The 23567-nt window shown below is 37.3% G+C and overlaps 1 protein-coding gene and 1 long non-coding RNA gene across 5 annotated transcripts in view; one reads left to right on the top strand and one right to left on the bottom strand.

The window, feature by feature from the left end:
* CRPPA (CDP-L-ribitol pyrophosphorylase A) overlaps positions 1-959 on the bottom strand; it is a 332461-nt gene extending 331502 nt beyond the window's left edge. For all 3 annotated transcript variants that reach the window (XM_001105001.5, XM_015133927.3, XM_077996995.1), the window contains exon 1: positions 487-959. In XM_001105001.5, coding sequence (XP_001105001.2) covers positions 487-743 — 257 coding nt within the window. In that variant the 5' untranslated portion in view covers positions 744-959. The remainder of the gene's footprint in view (positions 1-486) is intronic.
* LOC106997510 (uncharacterized) overlaps positions 120-23567 on the top strand; it is a 97977-nt gene continuing 74529 nt past the window's right edge. Inside the window, exons 1-5 of one of the 2 annotated variants that reach the window (XR_001443709.3) lie at positions 120-397; positions 2419-2477; positions 5097-5144; positions 11069-11250; positions 11461-15041. This is a non-coding gene — a long non-coding RNA (uncharacterized LOC106997510). Of the gene's footprint in view, positions 398-2418; positions 2478-5096; positions 5145-11068; positions 11251-11460; positions 15042-23567 lie in introns of those variants that run through there. The other variant, XR_013415435.1, reaches the window with a different exon arrangement.

The following is a 23567-nucleotide window of genomic DNA, read 5'->3' as shown; positions in this document are numbered from 1 at the left end:
TCCTGCAGCACCTAGTAATTAGCGCAGTCTGTCTCACAGAGGGTGCTTGGTAAATGAATGAAAAAACCCAACACACACCCTGGAAACAGGTGTGCACGTACAACTCAATCCACGCATGCGCGCAGGCAGAGCCCCAGGACCGCGAGACTATCCGCACAGCTTCTCTTTAGGCCCCACAGCCAGAACTCCAAATTGCCTAGTCTCAACCCATGCACTCTCTAATCCGGGGCCACACGCCGGGCCTTCCCCACCACCTCATCTGCTTGGGAACGTAAAGGGTTCTGTGGGGCAGCTGCAGCTTTTGTGCCCATCTGTCTCCAGAGCTTCCCATCTCTGGAACGCGGGAGGGAACAGAGCTCTAGCCTGAATAACTGAGCCCGGCCCGGCAGTTCCCGAGGTGAAAGTGCCAGCGCTAGAGCAGCGGCAGGGCGGGGAGCGGGAGGCCGGGCCCCAAGGAACCGCGGGGCTAGCCCAGCTACGTATTACCTTTCCAGGGCCTGTAGGGTGTAGCTGATGAGCGGTCTCTCCAGGATGGAGCAGAATTGCTTCGGGGTGGGGACACCCATCCTCTCCCCGCACCCCCCGGCAGGCAACACGGCTGCCACGGCGAGCGAGTGGCGCCCGGGCTCTGTCCCGGCCGCGCTCTGCAGAGAGGCGGAAGCCGCGTGGTCCGCGCCGCGCTGACCACTCAGGCAAGGACCCGGCTCCACGGGCCCGGAACTGCCAGGCGGCCCGGGCTCCATGGCTGCGGGCGGAGCGGCAAACCACGCTAGCCCCGGGCCGATGCGACCCCGCGCTGCTCCCACCCTCGGCCGGGGTCGCGGGGTGAAGGGCAGACCACGGAGAGGGACGCGGAGCGCGCAAGCAGAAGGCGCCCCCGTGAGCCGCCGGAGCCTCGCTGTTGCTGCCCCGCAGGGGACGATCCCGACAGCCGCGGCAGCAGCTGAGGCTACCGATCTGCCCTCGCGGCGCGGCTGCGGCCTCCGCACCCGGGCCCAGCGCCTCCGGGAGGGCTGACTTGCCCGCTCTGCGCTTCCCCCGGGCAGGCCCAGCTGTCGCCGCAAGTGGAAGTGTCAGCATGCCCTACATATCTAAAGATCGCAGATACTTAAGGGCCATGAGTATGCAGGAGAGGTCAAGCCTCTGTCCCATTCCTCCCTGCTTTAAAATTTTTGAAAAGATTGAGATTCAAATCACGGGATGGGACGTAGGGTGCGTATGCACCTCGATTATCTGAATTTCATTAAGCTCCGGAGGCTTCCTGGTTCCACCTGGGGTAAAGACAGATGGATTAGCAACTGTTATTGTGGCACATCAATAATTCAAACTGTGGTGGCTCTCAAACTTGTCTGCAAGTTGGAACCACCTGGGGAGCCTGTCCTGACACGCTCAGAGATTGGGATTTAATTGGTCTAGTGTGCACCGGGCTTTGGAATGTTTTTAAAGATCCTCGGGTGATTCTGATGAGCAGGCACGTTTTGGAACCATAGGGCCAAAGCGATACTAATTGCTGAACAATTGATACACCTTATGTCATTTAGTCCCTAGGAGAACTCAACTTTTGTCATTTCCCTTTTTACAAAGGGGAAAAGAAGTTAAAATGGTTAATTTATGTAAGATTGCACAATTAATGGCAGAGCAGCCTTAAGGCCCTCGTATAGAAGTAGGCCAAAGTTGAAGAATTCCAGGCCTAAAGCATATCTTACCTTATTTAGTACTCTTGTTGCTGGTGAGGTTTACCATGAAAGTATAGTGAAGAATTTGGAGGAGAGTACTATTGCATTAGTCCCTGGAATGTAAACTCCATGAAAGCAGCAACATTTTTCTTTTGGCTTGGGTTGTGTGGGTGTTCCCAGCTCCTGGAATGTAACAGAAGCTTAATATTTATTGAATGAATTGCTGATTAAATAGATTAATGATCATTAAAGTGTATAATCATCAGTAATTCAGTCTTAATCCAGTGGTTTATGATTCATTAGAAATAATCTTTTTAAACACTGGAAATGTTATCCAATTACAGTATTTATTACAATTTTTATTTTTACCTATTTTCTCAGTTGAGAGCATACAAAATGATGTTTTTTGCTTTTTGTTTAGTCTTATTGAAGCCATTCTTTCACTTTTGTTACTTTTATTATAATTAGCATTTAGGTCCTGTGCTGTTGAGGTTTGTTAGGCTAATAACTCTTAACTGAAAAGTGGTTGCCATAATATACTTCCTTGTAATTTTTATTGCTATTGTTCCTTTCTAACTTGATCTCGAGGTCTCTCTCTTAAGAGTGGCCATAAGCCAGAACAGTCACTCTTCAGGAGAGCTCTGGCCCAGAGAGGAAAGCTAGTTTCTGTTGTGCAGGTCAGACGCCAGAGGAGGCAGCACACAAAACATGTAAAGTAACAGGTGCATTTTATCACTTACAGATTCACCAGAGAATAAGCCTGATGGGAAGTCTGGAGATAACAGGACACCCAACCAGCAGGTGGGGAGCAAGAGAGAGGACCTGTGGGGCTATGTTAAGGTCCAAAAGGCTTTATCCCTTAGGCTTTCCAGAGGGGGTTGTGGATTGACTAAAGAAAACACCAGCAAAGGGGGAACTTGACTGTGGTGTCCACCATTGGGTTTTATCATGGTTAGCAGCTGCGGGATGTGTTGGGTTTTTGGTCATGGAATGAGGAACAAGTGTTCTGTATCACAGGGAGGGGACGTTTTAAGTAAGCCACAGGTGACGTGATACAACTGGGTTTCAAACAGCTTATATCAGACCTAAAAATGAATGCCCAGGCAGCAACTATATGAAACAAGTTTGGCACATTACTTCGTAGCACCACTACCACACCTGTATCAAGCATTTAAATGTTTGTTGACTAACTGGGTGGATGAATGAATGAGTCTATGAGAGCAGGAAGGCAAATCAAGTTAGTATTTCTATTAATATTGATCTTTAAACCTCCCTTTTTAATCTAAAGGTGGAGTTGTTATAAAGGTATTCTTCCTTTACTTAACCTTGAGCAAAGAAAAGTAGAGTAATAAAGCTCTTGTTATACTAATTGCTATAGAATAATTTTATATAATTAAACATTGACAAATTTTAACTAGAATCTTATTTAGTTTTGTTCTTAGAGCAGATATATCAATTTAGATCTTACATGAATCCTTAGATCCTTATATCTTACATACTATAAACAATGTCTAGCAGACCAACTTGTAGGGAAAAAAGGGCAGATTATAGTATTCATTCATATATACAGTATGAAGCAACATTTTTCTCTGTGTCCTTTTTATATAAATATAATTAATTCCATGTTATGCATACTTTGGGGTAACAGACGTAGCTTCCTTGTTACTTAATACCAAGTTATAGCAGCCACATTATGAGAATATCTTCTCTGCATCAGGTAAGTGAAAGTACGTATCCTGAAAAGTGAAATCCTCTGGGATCCACTGGTAATAACCATTCTAAGATATCACTTGAAGAGTTTAGAAAACATAAACCCCAACTGAATCATGAAGCAGAGCATGCAGAGTTGGAAGTTCTTGGAGTCGTTTCTGTTTTGAGCTTCCAGGTAGGCAAAATAATGACTCTCCAAAGATGCCCATATTCTTATCTCCAGAACATATGAATAAGTTACCTTACACTGCTAAAGAGACATTGCAGATGTGATTAAGTGAAAGATCTCAAGATGGAGGGGAGTAGCCTGGATTATCCAGGTGGGCCCTATGTAATCTCTGGCATCCTTATAAGAGAGAAGTCAGAGTTAGAGAAGGAAGTATGAGGATGGAAGCAGCTATCAGAGTGCAGACAGAGGTGGGAATGTAGGCAACTTCTAGAAGCTGGAAGAGGCAAAGAAACAGGTTTTTCTCTTAGAGCCTGCAGAAGAATATAGCCCTGCCACCCCATTTTCAGATTTCTGATGTACAGAACTGTCAGATAATATACTTGAGTTGTTTTAAGCTGCTGAATCTGTGGTAATTTGTTATAGCAGCGAGAGGAAACTAATAACAGGCTTCACACTGAGGAAGATTCTCATTTGGACTATAATCTCCAAATGAAGTTATACGTAGTTAGAAATGCAGTAATATGATTGAAAAAATAAGGCACTGTTCATTCAACTTTATGTCCCATTACTAGACCCCCAGTATTGACTTTTAAAATAAATCCTTTGTCTTATGAATTTAAAAATGTATTCTAAATGTTTAAAGTATAACTTTGTTAAATGTATACCACAATTTCATAAGCTGGCTTTGGCATGCCTTTAATTTTTTAAAGTAGTCTCTAAGAGTAGTTTTAGGTTCACAGCAAAATTGAGAGAAAGGTACAAAAATTTCCCATAACTCCCTGCCCCACACATGCATAGCCTCCCACATTGTTAACATCTCCCACCAGAGTGGTACATTGGTTACAACTGATGAACCTACAGTGACACATCATTATAACCCACAGTCCCTAGTTTACATTAGAGTTCACACTTGGTGTTGTACATTCATTCTATAGGATTGATAAATTTACAATGATGTGTATCCACCATTACAGTATCATGCAGAGTAATTTCACTGCCCGAAAGTCATCTATCCTCTGCCTATTCATGCCTTCCTCTCCCCTAATCCCTGCCCAATCCCTGGCATCCACTTATCTTTTTACTGCCTCCATGCTTTTGCCTTTCTCAGAACATCATATAGTTGGAACCATACAGTATTCTTTTCAGACTGGCTTCTTTCATTTAGTAATATGCATTTAACTTTTCTCCATATCTTTTCATGGCTTGACAGCTTCTGTCTCTTTAGCACTGATTTATTTTATTTTATTTTTTTTGCTGGATGTACCATGATGTATTTATTCATTCACCTACTGAAAGACATCTTGGTTGCTCCAAGGTTTGGCAATTATAACTAAGCTGTAATAAACATCTCCGTGCAGGGTTTTTTAAAATTTTATTTTAAGTTCTGGGGTACACGTGCAGGATGTGCAGGTTTGTTGCAAAGGTAAACGTGTGCCATGGTGGTTTGCTGTACCTATCAACCTTTCACCTAGGTATTAAACCCAGCATGCATTAGCTATTTTTCCTAATGCTCTCCCTCCCCACTCCCCACCTCCCTACAGGTCCCGGTGTGGTTCCGCTCCCGTGTTCTCATTATTCAGCTCCCACTTGTAAGTAAGAACACGCAGTGTTTGGTTTTCTGTTCCTCTGTGCAGATTTTTATGTGTACTAAAATTTTCAATTCCTTTGGATAAATACCAAGGAGAAAGATTGCTGAATTGTATGGGCAAAAGTATGGTTAGTTTTGTAAGAAACGGCCAAACTGTCCTGCAAAGTAGCTATACCATTTTGCATTCCCACCAACAATGAATCAGAGTTTCTGTTGCTTCACATCCTCACCAGCATTTGGTGTGTCAGTGTTCTGGCTGTTGGCCATTCTAACAGGTGTGCAGTGGTATCTCAGTGTTGATATAATTTTTATTTATTTGATGACATATGATGTTGAGCATTGTTCATATGTGTATTTGCCATGTGTATCGTATTTGGTGAGGTGTCAGAGTCTTTGGCCCACTTTTTAGTTGGGTCATTTGTGTTTTTATTGTTCATTTTTGAGAGTTCTTTGTTTATTTTGAAGAACAGTTTTTTCTCTGATATTTCTTTGGCAAATATTTTCTCCCAGTCTGTGGCTTGTCTTTTTATTCTCAGCAGTGTCTTTTGCAGAGCAGAAATGTTTAATGATAATGAAGTCCAGCTTATCAATTGTTTTTCACAGGTCATGTCTTTGGTGGTGCTTTTAAAAAAATCGTCACCTAGATTTTTCTCCTATGCTATCTCTTAGGAGTTTTATAGTTTTGTGGTTTTTTTAGGTCAGTGATTCATTTAGGTCTGTGAGTTTTGAGTTAATTTTGTAAAGGGTATAAGGTTTGTCTAGATTCTTTGTTGTTTTTCCACATAGATATGCAGTTGTTGCAGCAACATTTGTTGAAAAGACTATCTTTGCTTCATTTTACTGCCTTTGCTTCTTTGTCAAAGATCAGTTGACTATATTTATTTGAGTCTAATTCTGGTTTCTTTATAATGTTCCATTGATTCATTTGTACATCCTTTCGTCAATACCACACTGTCCTGATTACTGTAGCTTTTTATATGTCTTGAGGTCCAGTAGTGTCTGTCTTCCAACTTTGTTCTTCTTCAGTATCGTGTTGGCTATTCTGGGTCTCTTGCCTTTCCATATAAACTTTAAAATCAGTTTATCAATATCCACAAAATAACTTGCTGGTATTTTGATTGGGATTGCATTGAATTTATAGATGAATTTTGGAAGAACTGACATCTTGACAATATTGAGTCTTCCTACTCACAAACATGGGGAACATCTTTACTTAGTTCTTTTGTGATGTCTTTCATCAGGTTTGTATTTTTTCTTCTATGGATCTTGTACATATTGTCTTAAATTTATACCTAAGGATTTCATTGGGGGGTTAATGTAAATAATATTGTGTTTTTAATTTCAAATTCCACTTGTTCATGACTGGTATATAGAAAATGATTGACTTTTTTGTATTAACCTTGGATCCTACAGCACTGCTATAATCACTTATTAGTTCCTGACATTGTCTTTTTAATATGCACAGAAGTGTACATTAAATGAAAGTGGCTCTCATCTTTATATCTGAAATACCTAAAACTTACTTTTTTGTTTGTGTGTCTTTACATGTTAGCATACCTCTCTGGAGTACTTGTCTTGGAGATTTCTTTTATTAGAAAATTTTAGTTTCCAGTGGGTAAATTTTTTTTAGTATTAACGCAAATGTAATTAGCACTACCAGTCATACCCCTCCTCCCCAGCTACATTATTGTTTTAGTACCCTTTCTAGAGATTAGTTGGGGTGTTTCTCATCAGTGCTAATGAACAGCTTAGTGGTTCATCCTTTAACTCTATTGAAATTAGAGCGAGAAGAAGTAAATTAACATTCTACCATGGGGCATCCCCATCATTTCTGGCAGCCTATGAATTCTAATTTCTGATTTGCTATTGTGTATCTTATGTAAATGGTACAGTCTATTAACCTCTGACCTTTAACTCATTTTTATACATAAGAACGGTGACACTCAGAATTGAAGTCTCTCTGCAGATAATGCAGACTAAACAATACCACATGACAACATCATTATTACCTTTCATTTTCATAATATTTCTTGCAAAGTTATTGTCAATTGTCTCTACCATCCACTGTGCTTTTCCTGTATAACTAAAAAGGAAGCAATGGTGAATATTTAGCCTTAGGACTGAATTAATAATACTAAAGTTTAACTTTTCATAAGAAGCACCTGGAACAATGGTTTCTATGTAGTATTTTTATGTATTTTATACAATATAATTTACATAGTATGTATTAAAATAATCTTAGAAAATATATTCCTGGCATCTACTGACAGAAATTTCGATTAAATGCCTCCAGAGTAGGCCCAGGAATCTGATTTTTGATACACCTCCATAGGTGATTCCAATGTAGTTGTGAGCCAGACTGAAATAAACAGTGAATTTAAAAGAATTATACCCCAACTCACTTTATATTCAATACATTTAATTTCAGTACCCAAAGCAAAATGCATGTAATATATTAAAATACCATATAAAAAATGCATAAGAAATTTATTTTAAAATTGTGTAAGTAATTCATTAAACTGTTTCATTTCCTTGTTAATTTGTAAGAAGGGAAACACAAGGGAAAAATATTTAAATACCAGAAAAGAATGATGGAAGAGAAACAGAAAACCAGATCATCCCCTGGTATTTCTACAAACGTGTCATTTTGTGTGTGTGTGTGCGCGCACTTAGAATTCATTTTGCCTTGTAAAAGCTGTCATTTAAAAACACAGCATCCTCTGAGAACCATCAAAGGCAGTATCCTTGACCACAGCTTAAATAGAATAGAAATTGTTGCCTGAAACTGCTCTGAGCACAGAACTAATGCATGCAATTCAACTGAGGATGCCACATTACTCCAGAAACCAAAAGAGGGTAATGACCCCTTGCACAAGGGACAATGTGACAGAGATAATATCTTTGAAAGTTTTGTTTAGGAAACAAATCACTAATCTGGAAATGGTGGTGGCCAGCCTTAATAATCTGTGGAACGGAGGAACATATGGAATCATTAAAGAAAAGCAACAGCTACAAAAGGTAGATTTTTCATTTCTGCAAGAAGTATATTGACAACAGCTGTTTATATGCATTTTAACCTTGACTCATTGCTAAAATAAGATTTAAAGAAGAAAAAAAAATAGGCTTTAAGATGCAAATGGTCCAAAGGAATTCAAAGTCATATCTTTTATCTGAGCGATAAGAAAAAAAGAATGCAGACGTTGTGCATTGTGACCACAGCCACCGCCCTCATCAACTTGCCAAGCACAGAGTAAATACAGGAAGTGAGCTATCCAATAGAGTCTGAATTTCAGACATCATTGCTTTATAGTGCCTTACCCATGAGGGCACCACATCTTTATCTTAAGCAGATTGAAAGGGACTATGGTAGGGTAGAAGCACAAGGGGTAACATGGAGAAGGGAGAGAGAGAAGACTGCGACAGTCTTTTCATATAATAATATAGTCTCTTCAGTGATGTCCAAAAGATATAAACAAGTTTTGATTTTTACAAAAAAGAATGTTTCATTGCTCTCTAGCATGGAATACTCACTGGGAAAGACCCTCTCTCCTTCCCCAAGGAAAAGAAGAAGAAAAAAAGAATATACAGAGTCTGGGAAGATGCTGTATAATCTACTTAGGAGAGCAATAAACTACACCGTTTTGGACAATGAAGACTTAGTGGTGACAAAAGGACAATATTTTATGTGGAAGTAACTTGCAGCAGATTGCTAAGAGGAATAAATGAGGTCACTGTGTTGTCTCTACTGTACGTGCATAGAAATAAGTTAAATAGAAATTAAGTACTCTCTTTTGTGACCATTGCTACCACTAATTGGCTTAATACATAAATGAAAGAATAGATGAATAATTGAAAGAATGTTAAACTTACCATTGAATATAAACATAAATCAATAAAGAACAATTTATATGTACTCTTCAGAAAAATTAGAGTGCTTGAAACTATTCACAAAATAAAAAGTTTGTTTTGTTTTTAAGTTTGTACAGACTCTTCTCACCCCAACTTCTTACGTCTTTTCACCTCTCCTACCACTTATCCTTGAAAGAATTCAAGATCTTGACAAGTGATTAAAATGCAAACCAGAAACTTCCCCCTTTGTCAAATATTCCTTAGTAATTATTCTCTCTTAACTTCATAAAAATATATGATTATTAACTGCTATAGTACAATAACAAAAATATACATGAAAGTAACCAACACTGGTCTTGGGGGCAAAGTTATCAAATTTCATTATGCTTGTCTTGGTTCTCCTGGCCTCTCGCCTTTCTATAGTCTTTTTATTTTTCCTCACTACCTCCTGAATTGGGTATGTCACTATCAGCTCTGCTGAACCGGAATTCACTTGTGTCTTCATCTATGAACTTAATCCTGCTAGTCCTGACCAGGACAGACAGCTTCACTTTGTGAATAGGGCGAATCTTGCATTTGTCTCATTGCCTAGAGACATGTCTTACTATTCATGGGGTGTACCCGCCATTTGCAACCTTTTTCCCAAACTTAACCTCATTGACCCAGGTCTTATAACTGGTTCCTTCTTGCAATTTCACATCTCTCTTGCATGAAGTAAGACACAACCCCAGTTTGACTGACTAGGCTTGAGTCATCAGAGGGTTGACTTCTGATTAATTGGCTGAAGAACTGCTATGGAAGGATTAATCACATACAAACAGGATATCACCCCTTGACTGGCTTTAATTGTTATTCTTGGGACTTCTGATGCCTAGGTCTCCCTGGGATACTCTACAGGCTGGCCTTGGCTTACTTCCCATCCTCACCAGCCAGTGCTGCTAACATCTGAGATTGCTCATGTTGTGACACTAAGGCCCTCCTGTCCCTACTTAATCTGGCTCTCAAGAAAATTCTAATCTTTTCATTTATCTTCAAGAATAAGTAGTTATAGTTGTTTGAGACATCTCCACTTTAGTAAATATCAGAACCGTAATTGCTATGATTTGAATATGTTCCTTAAAGTTGATATGTTGAAAACTTAATTGCCATTGCAGTGGTATTAAAAGGTTAGGCCTTTAAAAGTTCATTAGGTAATGAAGGCTTTGCCCTCATGAATGGATTAATGCCATCATCATGGGAGTGGGCTCCTGAAAAAATAATGAAATTTGGTCCCCATTCCTTTTCTGTCTTACATGCTTACTTCTGCCTTTTGCCTTTCTGCTGTGCAGTAACAATCAACCAGATGCTATTAACATGTTCTTGGATTTCCCAGCCTCCAGAACTGTGAGCCACATAAACTTCTATTCTTTATAAATTACCAAGCCTGTACTATTCTATTCTAACAGTAGAAATACACTAAGACAATAATCTAAAGGCTTGGTATTCTAACCCTGGAAATTTCCAAGGCCTGGGAATAATGGCAAGAAGTCAAGAAATATACCTTACACATGAGCCAGTGAAAGACTCATCTTAAAAATGATTCATTCTTTATATCTGAGGGGATGATCAAGGGTAAATATGCTCTGTAACTGATAAATCAGATTAAGTTGTGGAGAACAAAAACTATAACATTTACAACTTTTTTCAATTGTCTATTACTGTATAAAAAACCATTCCAAAACTTAGCAGCTTAAAACAACACCATCTCATTGCTCACAGTTTTGTGGATCCAGATTTTAAGCAGCACTAAAGGAAACAGCTCATCTCTCTTTCACATGGGGTTGGCTAAGGTAGTTCAACTGAAGCAAAGGAAGATCCAAGATAGACTCCTTTATAGGTTGGGGTCCTTGGTGTTGGATGTTGCCTGGGGCATCTCAGTTCTCTTCCACATGGTATTTTTCTCCAGCAGGATAGCCTGATTTTCTTTATAGTGAATGATTTCTTTAAAAAACAAACAAACAGATTCTGCCAACCCCTCTTAAATGTCATGCCCCAAACTAGCACAGTGTCAAATCTGTCTCATTCTTTTGGTCAAAGGAATTCACAAGCCCAGACAGAAATCAAGAAGAGAGAAAGTAGCTGCACATCATGATGAAAGGAATTTTTACAGAAAATGAAGGAATTATTAATGGCCATCTTTGCAGAGAATCTTCGACGGGCACTGAGATGGTTAATTTTGTGTGTGAACTTGACTAAGCACGGGATGCTCAAATAGCTGGGTAAGCATTATTTCTGGGTGTGTCTGTGAGGGTGTTTCCAGAAGAGATTAGCATTTGAATTTATAAGCTGAGTAAAGCAGATATTCCTCCCCAATGTCATGGGCATCATCTAATGTGTGGAGGGCCTGGATAGAACAAAAAAGTGGAAGAAGGTTGAATTGCCTCTCTGTTTGACAGCTTAAGTTTTACATTAATCTTCTTCTAACATAGGACCTCCTGATTCTTAGGCCTTCAGACACAGACTGGAATCTACAGCATTGGCTCTCGGGCTATCCAACCTTCAGACTACATGACCAGCTTTCCTGGGTCTCCAGTTTGCAATCAACCTACCCTGGAACTTTTCAGCCTCCATCATCGCCTGAGCCAATACTTTATAATAAATATGTATCTTCTTCTTGGTGCTGTTTCTCTAGAGAACCCTAACTAGCATAGGCACCAAACACCCATTTTAATAATCCACTTGTCTTCAGATCACAGCAATATCTACTCAAGAGATACAGACTCCATTGATTTCTGGCCACAGGAGGGCAGAAGAGTCAATAGGTATTCTTTGGCCTTCCTCCCAGGAGGGAGGTGTCAAAGAAATTCAGAGTGATCTGTATGGCCCTATCTGATCTTTGGAATCATTTATTTCTACAGGCTGTTTGCTTTTAAGGTATCAATAGCTGTCAAAATCCCTCTTCTTTGCCATCATAAAATCCCAAACTAGGGTTGAAATATTAGCAAAGAGAGTATATGTTTAAGAAATTGTTTCTGATACTGATGACCCTGTTGTTATATATCCCAAGTGATACACAAAGAACTGATTTTCAAGATGTGACAACATTTAGGTCTCACTTATAAGTGAAGCTCTCCTTAGGACCATACTGTATGGACTAACACTTTATTATTAGAAGGAGAAATGGTAGCAGTGAGAATTTCTTCATATTTGTAATTTTTTAAAATTTCAACCATGCATATTAAATGTAACTTTAATCAGAGTTAAAACCATTTCACATGATGATCTTAATTTACAAGTCAATAAAACTACAAATATGAAGGAATATTTGCAATAACAGAGATTAAAAGCAATTAATTTATTTGAAAGTCAATGAACAATTTTTTTTTTCTTTTTTGGAGATGGACTCTCACTCTGTTACCCAGGCTGGAGTGCAGTGGCGCAATCTTGGCTCACTGCAACCTCCACCTCCCAGGTTCAAGCAATTCTCCTGCCTCAGCTTCCCAAGTAGCTGGGACTACAGGCACGCAGCACCATGTCTGGCTAATTTTTTGCATTTTTAGTAGAGATGGGGTTTCACCGTGTTAGCCAGGATGGGCTCAATCTCTTGACCTCATGATCCACCCACCTCAGCCTCCCAAAGTGCTGGGATTACATGTGTGAGCCACCGCAACCAGCCCCAGTGAACAATTTAGAAGGTGGCTTTTATTACCTCAAAGCTGAAAGTTACAACTCTGAGTATTATAATTTTTTGTGGCCATCTACTTTAAGAGAGAGAAATGTCTACAAAATGATATGAGCTTTTTTTCCTCTACCTACAGTTGTATACTCAGAAAACCAGGAATTTCTGAACATTAAAACTACACTATGTTGGAAAGGGAGCCAAAAAGCTCAATATCTACTAGAGATGTGCAAACTTTCTTTAACAGAAGCCACCTACTTATCAGTTTTTGATAAATAACCCACTGGCAGTAACAATAGGAGAAAAACAATGTATTTGGCCTAATGTTCTATCATGTGGACATGGGGTCCCACTTCAACGAACTTGTTTATCTGAGTTAAACCTCTCATTTGAAATCATGGGTGCCGTATTTGAATTGTCAATTGCTTTTTTATATCTTGGGACTGGAACTGGATTAAGAGTCCTGTATTTTAGGAGACTTCTCCCTACTTACACATCCTCTGAAGAGCATAAGTAAATGTGCCGGCCAGAAATAATGGAAGAAACCATCAACAAATGGGGGGAAATCAGATAGGGTCATGGTGTCACTTTGACTTTTGCCATTGCCTGCTATATTCCAGCTTCTGATTCCACTGCAAATGGAAGCAAAGAAAGCTCATGTAGTAATAACAGCAACTAAGGCAACAGTAGTTTTACACTGATAAGCTAGACATTTTGAAAGTAAAAGGCTGGCACATAAACTAAATTAGTAGTTCTCAGCTAGGCTACACATCAGAATAATCTGTGGGGTTTTTATAGCTACAGGTGCTAAATCAGAATCCAAGACAGGGAAGTGAAAGTGCTTATTCCAATGAAGATCTTTGTTGATAGTCACCATACTAGATTATCTACAAAGGTGGAAAACCTGGTCTGATTTAACAATTTGTAATTGATGAAGGTAAACAGAGTGTGATATAATGAACTGAGTACTGAATCAGAGAATAGGTCTAATTTTACTCTGTGAACAGAGTTATTGAATAATTTTAGCTTATTACATGTATCACATGTCAGGCACAGTATTATGTGTGTATATCAATAATTCTTTCAGTTCACAATGCTTTGTGATACAAAGATTATTCTTGCTCCTTTTTTACAGATGTGAAACCTGAAATTAGTGATTTGCCAAAGGAAATGATGGCTATGATCCCAGGTCTGTCTAACCTATACCTGTCTCCAAAGGATAGGACAGTGTTTCTGTTCTCTCCATAGTGAGATTCAGCCTCTTTAATGCCTCTTTTAGCAAAATATTACAATAAACTCTTCTCCAATGAACAGTGAGCAATGTCTCCTTGAGCAGATTTTCTTGGATGAAATGAGATGAGGCAACTGAAGAAGGCATTGAAAACTGTAATATTCCTTAGAAATTAAGATTTCTTCTCATCTTGAATAATGGCTCTTACATCATCCTAAAGTTTAAAATACTTTTTTTCTGAAAATACTTGTTTCTTCATTTCATTACCTTACTTCAACATTTTCCATTATTACAAAATGTTTATTTCAAAAATTGTCTCAAAAATTTTCCGACATAAACCACCACAATTTTTCCTCAGTTGAAGTGTAATATAAATAAATTGAAATCAAGTTTTCTCTTCATTGTAAAAATATTCCCCAAAATTGCATAGTAACTCAATTTTTAATCAAATTTGTTATTGAATTTTGGAAAAACTTTTTAAAAGTCTTAAAGTTCAATTAGTTTTTCAAAGAGCCCGAGTATAGCACAAAAACATCGTTACTCTTACAAAAACTGTATTTTTATTTCCCTAGTAATTTGCCCTGGCAGACTTGGGGGTCAAGGACCCTGTGTTGCAAAATTCCGGTAGTTACCATGTCCAGAAGATATACTGTAAATTATGGTTCCAGAAGTTGGGTCATATAATGGTACAAATGGAAACTTTGATTTATTATTTTGTTGCTTCTTGTTAACTAATTTTAGAAGACTGAAGGTGGGGGTGTCCATGCTTTAGATCCTTCAAAGAAAGGATTAAAATTTGTTCTTGCTCTCTGGTAAAAACTACTCATTGAGCTAACAGCTAAAAAATTGAATTTCAATATTATCATAAATTTGAAGTGCAAAATGTTTCCTTGTGAAGTAGGAGTTTGGGCAAAGTACAAATAAGTAATTAAAATTGTGCTCAACTAAAGAGTTTGTTGTGGAGGGAAACGTGATCTCTTCTTCCTGAATGGAAATTAAATGTTTTTATAGAGTGGTGCCATTATTGCGACAGTGCAAATTATATTAATAGCTAAGAGAGAATTCAAGTAAAATGTTTCTAAGTTACAAAGGCCCACCCCTTTTAATTGAGTTTTGTGTGATTGTCACATGAATGAAATAAAATCTAAATGTTTCTCATCTTTTCTGGTGGAGCAGACATTCATTTATTCAAAATTTTCTCATTTTTTTGTGAAATTGATCAATTCATTTATTATATTTAATGTATTTAAAAGATTACAGTGTATTGTATTAGGAATCGTTTTTTTTAAAGGTAGTAAGAGACTCCCTTTTGTTAGGTTACAAGTTATTTAATACATTCTTTACACAAAATTGTGGATGAAATACGCAGCTCTCCTATACAGAAAGGTGTTTTAACAAAGCATCTCAAATTGTGTTTAAAATGAGAGTGAGTCATTATAAGATAATGAATCTGGTGAGTAGATTATTCTTTTTTTTTTTTTTTTTTTTTTTTGTTTAGGGTGGTTCTTTTTTTTTTTAATTTATTTATTATTATTATACTTTAAGTTGTAGGGTACATGTGCATAACGTGCAGGTTTGTTACATATGTATACTTGTGCCATGTTGGTGTGCTGCACCCATCAACTCATCATTTACATCAGGTATAACTCCCAGTGCAATCCCTCCCCCCTCCCCCCTCCCCATGATAGGCCCTGGTGTGTGATGTTCCCCTTCCTGAGTCCAAGTGATCTCATTGTTCAGTTCCCACCTATGAGTGAGAACATGCGGTGTTTGGTTTTCTGTTCTTGTGATAGTTTGCTAAGAATGATAGTTTCCAGCTGCATCCATGTCCCTACAAAGGACACAAACTCATCCTTTTTTATGGCTGCATAGTATTCCATGGTGTATATGTGCCACATTTTCTTAATCCAATCTGTCACTGATGGACATTTGGGTTGATTCCAAGTCTTTGCTATTGTGAATAGTGCTGCAATAAACATACGTGTGCATGTGTCTTTATAGCAGCATAATTTATAATCCTTTGGGTATATACCCAGTAATGGGATGGCTGGGTCATATGGTACATCTAGTTCTAGATCCTTGAGGAATCGCCATACTGTTTTCCATAATGGTTGAACTAGTTTACAATCCCACCAACAGTGTAAAAGTGTTCCTATTTCTCCACATCCTTTCCAGCACCTGTTGTTTCCTAACTTTTTAATGATCGCCATTCTAACTGGTGTGAGATGGTACCTCATTGTGGTTTTGATTTGCATTTCTCTGATGGCCAGTGATGATGAGCATTTTTTCATGTGTCTGTTGGCTGTATGAATGTCTTCTTTTGAGAAATGTCTGTTCATATCCTTTGCCCACTTTTTGATGGGGTTGTTTGTTTTTTTCTTGTAAATTTGTTTGAGTTCTTTGTAGGTTCTGGATATTAGCCCTTTGTCAGATGAGTAGATTGCAAACATTTTCTCCCATTCTGTAGGTTGCCTGTTCACTCTGATGGTAGTTTCTTTTGCTGTGCAGAAGCTCTTTAGTTTAATTAGATCCCATTTGTCAATTTTGGCTTTTGCTGCCGTTGCTTTTGGTGTTTTAGACATGAAGTCTTTGTCCATGCCTATGTCCTGAATGGTACTACCTAGGTTTTCCTCTAGGATTTTTATGGTATTAGGTCTAACATTTAAGTCTCTAATAAAAAGAGCCCGCATCTCCAAGACAATCCTAAGTCAAAAGAACAAAGCTGGAGGCATCACGCTACCTGACTTCAAACTATACTACAAGGCTACAGTAACCAAAACAGCATGGTACTGGTACCAAAACAGAGATATAGACCAATGGAACAGAACAGAGTCCTCAGAAATAATACCACACATCTACAGCCATCTGATCTTTGACAAACCTGAGAGAAACAAGAAATGGGGAAAGGATTCCCTATTTAATAAATGGTGCTGGGAAAATTGGCTAGCCATAAGTAGAAAGCTGAAACTGGATCCTTTCCTTACTCCTTATACGAAAATTAATTTTCTCATTTTTATCATTGGCATTAAAGGTTTTTGATGGTCGGGTTGTCCAAAAAGCTGAAAAGTGTAACCCAGAAACAGACTGGTAGGAGTGAGTGTGAAAACTTGCACCTCACTAGTGTTTAATAGAGACATTCATAATTGGAATCTGAAGATCAGATTTTTCTAGATTGCTGATTATCCACCCAAAGCTTAACAGACACCCAGAACTCATTGCAAGTATACCTACTCATATCGACTGTCCTCCTTTAAATACTTGTTTAAAATTTATTGCTCATTATAACAGTGATCTCCAAAGAAAGATATGTATGCTTTCAAGTATAAGCAAGATAATCCATTAGGCTACAGGAAGTAAGGAGTAAAGCTTCTATTTATATGTGCTTTGCATTTCATCCCTTTTAAACTTTTAAATTTTTTGAGTTTTGTTATGTATTTACCATTAGTGTTAAATACATGTAGCACACACAGTAGCACATGTACACTACTTAAACTTTTTAAAATATATACTGCTAGTACAGGGTCAAAATTTTCAGTAATAGAGATGCATGTCCAACAAAGTTTATAGCTAATATCCTAAAGTTTTGTGCTCATTTTAGCTCTTAAGTAATGACTGAATCATCCTGAACTCGGACTATCTTTATGGTATTAGGTTAGTGAAGAGATCCCTTTGAGCTTTTGTTTCCTCATTAGATACATTATATAAGATGTAATGATGATTTATCATTCTTCTAAGAAGAGTTTTGTAAGAGATAAAGTGTTACTCAAATACATGTGGACACCTTGAGAGCAGAAAATAACTGAGTTTTGCATCCCCAGCACTTTCACAGTAGCTACCAAATAGATGTTTAATAAATATATGAACAGAGGAATGAATGAGGGTCTATCATTAACGTTCTTATGGGAAAGAGCAGGATGTGGTTACAAACATAAATGATAATAAGTAGAACAACGTAAGTCTTGTTTCATCCCTGGGCTGTGATTTTTGAAAAACGTCATTCATTTTTGCCAAGCTCAGTTTCTTAAATTGAGCATCATAATATCATTTTAATGTCCTACCTACCCCACAGGGTTACTTTCAGAATAAAATGTATGTGAAAACCTGTCATGACCTCTAAAGAAAACTTAATGCTAACATTGGTTATTATTTCTTATTGTTATATCATCTCCTGCTGAATTGCACTTGATTAGAAGGGAGGGTCCCTCACTACCTTGAGTTTTTATTACGTTCCCCTCAGTGTCTAATTGAGTTTTATATAGAATGAGATCTTAAAAAAAAAAAAAAAAAAAAAAAAAAGCGTATTAAGGAATGGTGGGCTTCTGTTTTCAAAGCTGCCCTTCCTTTTCAGCAAAAGATGGTAGTGTTTGAGGGGTTCCAACAAGTATCAACTTGTGTAGCCCCAAGCACTTTTTATCAATAAAAAGGCGAAGCATGAACTAGAGAGGATGCTTCATTTATACCTGTCTAGGCAATCAACCTGCCACCCACAGAAGTGTTGGAAATTTGGCAGTTAATCAGCAAGACAATTTTTGTGCTTTATTCTTTACTGTTGATCCTTTGTTTGTTCCATAATGGTGCTCCTTAGTCATTTTGTCCCATAATAAAAGCTCTGTGGAACTTTGTCCATACTCTACAGCATCTTCAGTGACAGAAGAGTGCCTACCAAATGCTTAGTGAATGCAGGAATTAACCCATGAAAATTAAGGATGTGTGTACTCATTCAAAAACTTGAGAGATTTACCCAACCATTCTTTTAATTTAATTCAGTAAAAGTTTTCCCCAATTTCCTTCTTTTTCTGGAAAAAGAGTAAAAAAACTAGAGTTTGTGTTGAATTATTTTCCAGTGTTTTCAGCTCCTTCCTTATTTAGATTACATTGCAATTTCTCTCCTGTGTCTGCATGTATGCACATTTGTTTTAAATATATATAAATAATAGACATCCTTTTGATTAAAGCTCAGTCCTATTTATGTTCCTATTTTTCTGAGGACTATAATTTTAGTTTGAGGAAAATAAAAAATAATTAATGTGTGTTTGGGCATAAATACATACATTCTCAAAGATGTGCCTTTCTTTGGACTAATTAGGCTTTTTCTCCCAAATATATAACCCAAGAAAGTGTTTTACAAACAAACGAGAGAGGTTATAGAATGAATTTTTAAATTTAACTATTCAAGATATCATTATATTTACTTTCAGAAATTGTGAATTTGAAGATTTGAAAATAATCACATTTCATGCACTACTTAAATTTGCTTTCCCTAAGACTCAAATTTTATATGCATTTTTTTCTCATTCTCCTAAATGGCACTTTTCTGAAGCAATTGAGGATTATTATCTCCACAAGCCTTATAGAGTAAGAATACTGAGATGCCAGAGTTATATCCAGTTCTCAACTGACCAAATAAGTTCCTTTTGCTTTTCTCACCCTGCCTATCTCCTGGGGTTCAATTAATGAGGGGTCAGTTGTCCAAAAGGCAAGGAGTAAGACACGGGGAGAGACAAAGCCCTAACGAAAGAAAACTAGGAAATTAGATCCCCAATAGTCAAGAGTTGATATAAGAAAAGCTCTTTTCACAAAGAACTTCACATTATTGTCTCCTTGCCAGACTGGAGAGTTCAATTGGTCAAGATCTGTTGAGTCGCATGCAGTTGATGTAACCTGACAGCTAGCAACATGTAGGGGTCTGATGACCAAGCCAAGACATTTGGAAGCACAGACTAAGTAGAGATGAATCTTTTTCTAATCAATTGGGATATTTTTCAGAGGTTTCTTAGTCTGTTGCACATTAACAGCATGTTTTAAACACATTTTGTGCTTTATAAAATTGTAATTATAGAAACAAATTTTTTTGGTCACGAATTAATTACAGGAAAAAGTAATGATTAAGGCTTAGCTATTGATTCATTACATCTCTTAAGACTTCCGGGATATTTCACAGGCAGATTGATGTAGTTCAACCTCTTTTCGGATGGACAGCTAACTTGGGTTGACATAGAACTTAATTTAGAGTTCAATCTGTAAATATTCACTTACTACAACAATGCAGTGGGAATCTTTTTTTTTAAAGTGGCACATTCTACTGTCATCATTAAATATATGCATAATATTCCCCAGAGGCCTAAGAGTATAGTCACACACACACACCAAAAAAACACTTTCAATGTTCTAAAAAAAAATAAAAATAAAAATAAAAAAAGATTCATGCAATATTTGAATCTCAGCTACCAAAACTTAATTAATAAAATAAATTGAATGAAGCCAAAGTACCAGATTTCCAGATGTTCTTAATGTCACTTATCTCCATTATAAATCTTCAAATACCATTAGTACCTCCTTTGGGACAGAGCGGATGAAAAGGGAGAACAGATGCTAGCAGAGTCAGGTGGTGCAACCATAGGCATGGTAGACCGAATAATTACACTTCTTAAAGCAAGTATATACAAGGAGCACTGCATAACTGTCCATTACTGGAAAATCATACTGATCAACTGACCAGTCTACAACATCCTCCACTATAGATAGGGCACCTGCTTTTGGACAAATACTCTCAGTAAACAGAAGACAAATATCAGTTTTGAATCACCAAGGGTTCTACATGTATTGACTTTGATTGCCAAACAAGGAATTATTTCCTAATTTGTATTTTCCCAATTGTAAATACTTGATTAATATTGCTACACTCTCTTTGTTTCCTTCATTGCACTTATTGCCATTTATTTCTGTTCTTATTTACTTATTTGTCTCCTATTCTAAGTAAGATTGTCATTTTTCTTGGGGAGGGAGATACGTTTTTATGGAATAATAATGTTCTTACAGGAAAGTATACATATCACTAGTGTAGAACTCAGTGAATTTTTACAAATTGAACACATCTATACAAGTAGAGTCTACATTAAGGAATAGAAAACAAACAGCACCCCAGAAGTCTCCTGGTACTATCTCGTAAGTTGCTATATTCCAAAAATAAGCATTATCTGATTTTTAACAGCTAAGACTATTTTTACCTGTTCTTAGAATTAATATAAATGAAACCATACAGTATGTACTATTTTGTGTCTGACTTCTTTTGTTCAATGTAATGTTTATGAGACTCATATTATTGGGGTAGTCATAAATCATTCATTCTTATGCTCTATGATATTACTGTGTATAAATATACCCCCATTTACTTATCCATTCTATTGGGTTATTTCCAGTTAGAATTATTCCACATAATGCTATAAATATATGTTCATTAAAAGTATATGTTTTTGGTGAACATAATAATATACATCTCTGTGGTGTGTATTAGCAGTGGAATTGTTGAGTCATAGAGTATGCATATGTTCGCTTTCAGTAGATATGCCAAACCATTTTCCAAAGTGGGAAAACCAATTTCCACCTTGCCGTCAGTGTATGTGTGAAGGATTATATCTATTTTCTTCACAATTGTATCTTCTGTACTTGTCATAGTGCTTAGTACATGGTAGGCACTCAAGAAGTCTTAGATGAATCGACTCAATTGATATGTCAACAGTGGCTAAATGACTATTGTCATTTCATTGATCTTTTCAAGCTTGTAAGAAGCCAAAACAACTTTATAGTCCACTTTACAATTTTGCCAGAATCTTTCCCTAGATAATTAGTCCCTTGAGAAAAGACCTCCTCACTGAATGCTTTTTTTCTACTCAAATGGCTGACTCTTAAAGGAATAAGCAGTATTCATTTGATAACATAATAGAACATAGATATATTAGCACAGTAAGGCATTTTAACCTCAAATCTCCTACCTCCTCATTATACAGCTGAGGATACAGAGGGCAAGGCACAGTGGCTCACGCCTGTAATCCTAGCACTTTGGGAGGCCGAGGTGGGTGGACCATTTGAGGTCAGGAGTTCACGACCAGCCTGGCCAACATGGTGAAACGCTGTCTCTACTAAAAATATAAAAACTAGCTGGGCATGGTGGTGAGCACCTGTAGTCCCAGCTACCCAGGAGACTGAGGCAGAAAAATTGCTTGAACCTCATGCTGTTCTCGTGATAGTGAGTGAGTTCTCACAAGATCTGATGGTTTAAAAGTGTGTAGCACTTCCCCCCGGCTCACTCGCTCTCTCTCTCCCTCTCTCTCTCCTACTGCCATGTAAAGAAGGTACTTGCTTCCCCTTAGCCTTCTGCCATGATAGTAAGTTTCCTGAGGCCTCCCAGTCATGCTTCCTGTTAAGCCTAAGTCTCAGGTAGTTCTTTATAGCAGTGTGAGAACAGCAGATTTAACACCAGGCAGATTTAACCCACAGAAGGCTACCTCAAGGCCTCTAATGATCAAACTCCTAAAAGTCAAATATAAAGAAAGCAACAAGAGAGAAGAAACAACATACAATAGAGGTCCAATATATCTGACAGCAGACTTTTCAATGCTGTCTTGTAGCCCATTATTTTTAATTGGTGACAACTTAACACTGATTCCATATACAAACAAACATGGAAAAATAAAACTGATAAAAACTCTACACTTTAACGTCTTCCCTTTGCTTTTTCACTTTTTGTTGTTTCTCTTTATGTCTTATTACACTGTCTATGTCTCGGAAAGCTATTTTAGTTTATTATTTTTGATTGGTTCATCATTTAGTCTTTCTACTGAAATTTAGTAGTTTACACACCACAGCTACAGTGTTATAATATTCTGTATTTTTCTGTGTGCTGACTATTCCGTATTTTTCTGTGTTCTCACCATTAAATATTATGCTAGCTGGAGGTGTTCTGTAGATATTCTTAATCAAGTTGGGGAAGCTCACCTCTCCTCCTAGTTTACTGAGAGTTTTATCATAAATAAATGTTGCATTTTGTCAAATGCTTTTTCTGCGTCTATTGATATGATCACGTGTTTTTTTCAGCTTGTTGATGTGATAAGTCATATTAATTGATTTTCAAATGTTAGTGAGCCTTGGATACATGTGATAAATCCCATTGGGTTGTGTTATATAATTTTTTTATACATTGTTGAATTCAACTTGCTATTTTTTTGAGATTTTTTTGCATATATGTTCATGACAGTATTTGGTCTGTAGTTTTCTCATAATATGTTTGTCTGGTTTTGATATTATGTTCATGCTAGCCTCATAGAATGAGTTGGGAACTATTTTCTCTGCCTCTATATTCTTGAAGAGATTGTACAGAACTGTTAAAATATCTTCTTTAAATAGTAGCTTTTGGTTGTGTAGATTTTCTCTATCGATTTCCTGTTTTCAATTTCATTGATTTCTGCCTTCACTCCTAATATTTCTTTTTTCCTGCTTACTTTGGATTTAATTTCCTCTTCATTTTCTAGTTTTCTAAGATAGAAAGTTAGATTATTCATTTTCGTTAATTTGTCTTCCCTAAAATATGTATTCAGTGCTATAAATTTCCTTCTAAGCACTGCTTTCACTCCATCCCACATATTTTGATAAGTTATATTTTTATTTTCATTTAATTTGAAATATTTTTAAAGTTCTCTTGAGATTTCTTCTATAACTCGTGTTAGAAGTATATTGTTTAATCTCCAACATTTTGGGATTTTTCAGCTATCTTTCTGTTATTCATTTCTAATTTAATTGCATTGTGGTCTGAGAGCAGAATTTTATGGTTTCTATTTTTTTTTAAATGTGTTAATGTGTATTTTATGGCCCCCATCTGGTCTATATTGGTGAATCTTTCATGTTAGCTT

Source organism: Macaca mulatta, chromosome 3, assembly GCF_049350105.2.
Source record: "Macaca mulatta isolate MMU2019108-1 chromosome 3, T2T-MMU8v2.0, whole genome shotgun sequence".
NCBI classification, from domain to species: Eukaryota; Metazoa; Chordata; class Mammalia; order Primates; family Cercopithecidae; genus Macaca; species Macaca mulatta.
This window is presented reverse-complemented; position numbering and strand designations above follow the sequence as displayed.